The following is a 4,333-nucleotide window of genomic DNA, read 5'->3' as shown; positions in this document are numbered from 1 at the left end:
ACAAACCTGCCTAACCTGCAAGCTGGACAGTCCCAAGTACCCTGCACTCAGGAACAGTTCCAACAACTTTCCCAACAGGTACAAATGTTTACTGAACTAATCATGAACCAACAGTCACAAGCGAATCAGCCTGTAGGTCGGCAAGAAGTTCCCCCACAAAACCAAGAAATTCGGAACAATGAGGAAGTGAGAAGTTCACACTCTGGTAGGTCTAAGGAAACAACCCGGAGAGGGAACCCCGAGGGTATCGTTGGAGAAAGTACTAGAAGGGGAACTACCTACAATGAAGATGTTGGCCGACACCTAGATAAGATGAACAAGAAGATTGCAGCACTTCAAGGAGTGCCCCCAATGGAGGGAGTGTGGGACAGTATCCTAACTCCTTTAGCTCCTGAAATACTTGAAACTGAAATGCCACGTCACCTTGTTGTTCCAAAACTGGAGAAGTATGAAGGGTTGACTGACCCCTGTGACTATATCCAAGGTTTCAAATCAATGATGGAGTGTCGGGGGGCAAATGCCCTCATAATGTGTAAGATCTTCCCATCAACCCTTTTCGGACCAGCAAGAACTTGGTTCAATCAATTACCAAGACATAGTGTAACTAGTTTTGGGAACTTGTCAGAGAAACTTGCGCTTCACTTCTCCGCCGCACGTAGGGCGGCAAAGACTAGTTTTGACCTGATGAATCTCGACCATGAGCCAGGAGAATCACTTCGATCATTTCTTGCTAGGTTCAGCACAGCATGCTAGGAAATTCCATATGTCCAGGTAGAAGTAGCTATTTCGGCTCTGGTAAGGACGGTAAGGGATGAAGCGTATGTACGTTCATTGACAAAGAAATGTCATGGCTTAGTTGGTGACATAGTGTGCCTGAGGGACCTATGTTAAAGGGTGAGAGGTCGCGGGATCGACTCTCATCAACAATCTACCTTTCGCAGCCGTGGCTGGGAGTGGTGGTGAGGGGTTGGGGGTAGCGGTCTATGGGCCCGGCTATATCCTGCGGGATGGACCGTTACACAAAGAGCATGGGAGAACTCTACGCTAGGGGGGATAAGTTCATGCAGTCTGAGGGCGTGATGAAAATTTCTCAGTTCTCTTTTTCCTCAGCCCCTACCAAAAAAGGCTCGAGCGCCTTGGGAAAGACTGAGAAAGACTTACCCCCTCCAAGCAATAAGCAAAGAAAAGTGGAAGGAAAAAGTGATAAGAGGAAGGATGATCAATCCAGTAGGAAGACTGACCAGGGTCCAATCCCACGGTATAGTTCCTACACTCCACTAAATAATTCATTGCATAATATCCTTCTTGAAGTAAGCCACAGGGATATATTGAAGTTGCCTAAGAAAATGAGGGCCCCGCCCGAAAAGCATACTTCGGATAAATATTGTCTGTTCCATATGAATCATGGCCATGACACTGAAGAATGTAGACATCTCAAGGATGAGATCGAAGGTCTCATTAGGAGAGGCTACCTGAAGCAGTTCACTTCAGATAAAGAAGAAAAGAGGAGAAGCACCGATAGCGATGATAAGGATAACGATCGAAGAAGACAAAGAAGAAGGGATAGGTCTCCTCGTCACCAAAGGGGGACTGCTTGAACAATTGGAGTAATTGTAGGAGGTTTGGCCGTAGGAGGAGAAAGGTCCTCGGCAAGAAGGGCTTATGCTCGAATTAATGAAGTGAGTAAGGAAAGAAAGAAGCCGAGAAGGGATGAAGAAAAAATTACTTTCTCAGAAAAAATGCTGAAGATATCCGAACCCACATGATGATGCCCTAGTAGTAGAAGCAGTTATCACCAACTTCACGGTGAAAAAGGTCCTGGTGGACAATGGTAGGGCAGCAGATATCTTATTTTATCATGCCTTCAGAGAGATGAAGATCTCAGAAGATAAATTGAAGAGTTTTTTGGTTCCTCTATATGGATTCGCTGGGGAATCCATAATACCCAAGGGAGTCATATCCCTACCAGTTACTCTGGGAACCTACCCAAGAACGGTTATGCATATGATCAATCTTCTCGTGGTAGATGTACAGTCCCCCTACAACGCCATCATCGGCAGGCCATTATTGCACAAGGTTCGGGCGGTGGTCTCTACTTACCACCTCAAAATGAAGTTCCCAACTTCTAATGGGGTAGGAGAAGTGAAGGGGGACCAGAAGTTAGCTCGAATGATTCACTATACTGATTTGAAAGATAAGAAGAAGACCTCCATATCAGTCGAAAGCTTAGATGTTCGGGAATAAGAGAAGATACTAAAGCCCACACCAGATGAAGCGCTTCTTCCCATAACCATGGAAGAATGAACTGAAAAGAATCTATTCCTTGGGTCTCAGTTAAATAAAAAGTTAGCTGAGGAGGTAACCAAGCTCCTCCTCTCTAACATTAAAAACTTCGAATGGAGTGCGCACGAGATGTCGGGATTAGTAGAGAAGTTATCTCTCACAGTTTGAGTATCATACCGGGAACCAAACCGGTCAAGCAGAAGAAGCGTAACTTCACCCCAGAGAGGCAAATCGCTATCAAGGAAGAAGTGGGGAAATTACTTGAAGCTGGGTTCATCCGAGAAGTGCAGTACCCAGATTGGTTGGCCAACGTGGTCATGGTGAAGAAGGTGAATGGAAAGTGGCGTATGTGTGTCGATTTCACAGATCTAAACAAGGCCTGTCCTAAAGACAGTTATCCTCTTCCCAAGATTGATCAATTGGTGGATGCAATTTCAGGCCAGGAACTTCTTAGCTTCTTGGATGCTATTCAGCGTACCATCAAATCAAGATGAACCCAAGAGATGAGGAGAGTACCTCATTCATAACTCCAGAAGGAACATATTGCTATAAAGTTATGCCCTTCGGACTTAAGAATGCTGGTGCCACTTATCAGAGGTTGGTAAACCATATCTTGGCTAATCAGATAGGGAAAACAGTATAAGCATATGTGGATGACATGGTCGTGAAGAGTAGAAGAGCTGAAGATCATCCTTCAGATCTTCAGAAAGTCTTCAACACTTTGGCAAAATTTCAAATGAAGTTGAACCCAGATAAATGCGCGTTTGGAGTAAGCTCCGAAAAATTCCTTGGTTTACTTGTCACCAGTAGAGGAATCAAAGTGAATCCAGAGAAGGTAGAAACCATACCTCAGATGGAGCCTCCAAAGTCTCCAAAGGAGGTTCAGAGATTAACGGGAAGAGCAGCAGCACTTGGGAGATTCCTAGCTAAGTTAGGAGATAGGTGTAGACCCTTCTTCCAGGCCTTGAAAAAAGCCAAGGAATTTCATTGGACTGGGGAATGTCAGAGGGCGTTTGAGGGTTTGAAGGAATACCTCAGACATCCTCCCCTACTAACATGTCCAAAAGAAGGAGAAGTATTGTACTTATACCTTGCTACGACAGATCATGCAGTAAGTGCAGTCCTTATTCGAGAAGAAGATAAAATACAGAAGCCAGTATATTATGTCAGTAAAGGCATGATGGATGCGGAGACCCACTATACTGAAGTGGAGAAGTTTGCTTTAGCATTGGTTACTACTGCTTGAAAATTAAGACCCTACTTCCAAGCCCATACCGTAGTAGTTCTTACTGATCAGCCATTGAAGAACATACTTCAAAAGCCAGATACATTAGGAAGATTGATAAAATGGTCCATAGAGTTGAGTGAGTTCGACATTCAGTACAAACCAAGACAGACAATTAAGGCTCAAGCCTTAGCAGATTTTGTTGTTGAATGTCTGCGACCAACCATAGTAACACCAACCAAAGAAGACTACCCAAAATGGAACCTTTTCGTTGATGGTTCTTCCAATCGAGAAGGTAGCGGAGCTGGAGTACTCCTCCTTGGTCCGGGGGGCATATGTATAGAACATGCCTTGCACTTTCACTTCCAAGCCTCCAATAATGAAGCAGAGTAAGAAACAGTACTAGCTGGATTGAGATTAGCTGCCGAACTTGAAGTCAAAAATTTAATGATCAACAGTGACTCTCAGCTAGTGACTGAACAGATGAAGGGGGACTATGAGGCGAGAGGCCCAAACATGGTCAAGTGCTTAGCCGTAGTAAAGAAATTACTGGCCAAGATTCCCAAGGTAGAGATCAATCGAATAACCAAGGAAGAAAATGCAAAAGCAGATGTCCTTGCTCGACTAGCTTCAGCCTGTTCAGCCAAAGAGCCTACTTCAGTCAGAATTGAAGTACTTCCTCAACCAAGTATTTCGGCTGAACTAGAAGTTGCACAGGTTGAAGCTGAACCGAGCTGGAAGGACCAGATCAAAGAATTCCTACTTGAAGGAAAACTTCATGAAGATAGAATGAAGCGAAGAGTCTCCGGAAAAGGGCAGCAAGAT

At 44.5% G+C, this 4,333-nt stretch overlaps 1 protein-coding gene across 1 annotated transcript; it reads left to right on the top strand.

Annotated features, from left to right (window-relative positions):
* The first annotated feature begins 1,028 nt into the window (after positions 1-1,028).
* LOC120000766 lies at positions 1,029-2,244 on the top strand. The gene is made up of 3 exons (XM_038848881.1): positions 1,029-1,567; positions 1,749-2,056; positions 2,138-2,244. Exons 1-3 carry the CDS (start codon positions 1,029-1,031, stop codon positions 2,242-2,244), a joined length of 954 nt encoding a protein of 317 aa, XP_038704809.1.
* The last annotated feature ends 2,089 nt before the right edge of the window (positions 2,245-4,333 follow it).

Source organism: Tripterygium wilfordii, chromosome 6 (assembly GCF_013401445.1).
Source record: "Tripterygium wilfordii isolate XIE 37 chromosome 6, ASM1340144v1, whole genome shotgun sequence".
NCBI classification, from domain to species: domain Eukaryota; kingdom Viridiplantae; phylum Streptophyta; class Magnoliopsida; order Celastrales; family Celastraceae; genus Tripterygium; species Tripterygium wilfordii.
The sequence above is the reverse complement of the archived record's forward strand: the minus strand, read 5'-3'. Positions and strand labels throughout refer to the sequence as shown.

What these genes read in the sequence shown, in the direction of transcription:
- LOC120000766 (XM_038848881.1), top strand. Translation starts at nt 1,029, where the DNA reads ATGGGAGAACTCTACGCTAGGGGGGATAAGTTCATGCAGTCTGAGGGC. An exon ending in AGACAAAGAAGAAGGGATAG is followed by an intron (nt 1,568 to 1,748) that starts GTCTCCTCGTCA and finishes AAAATGCTGAAG; the next exon opens with ATATCCGAACCCACATGATG. An exon ending in CCCCTACAACGCCATCATCG is followed by an intron (nt 2,057 to 2,137) that starts GCAGGCCATTAT and finishes CTAATGGGGTAG; the next exon opens with GAGAAGTGAAGGGGGACCAG.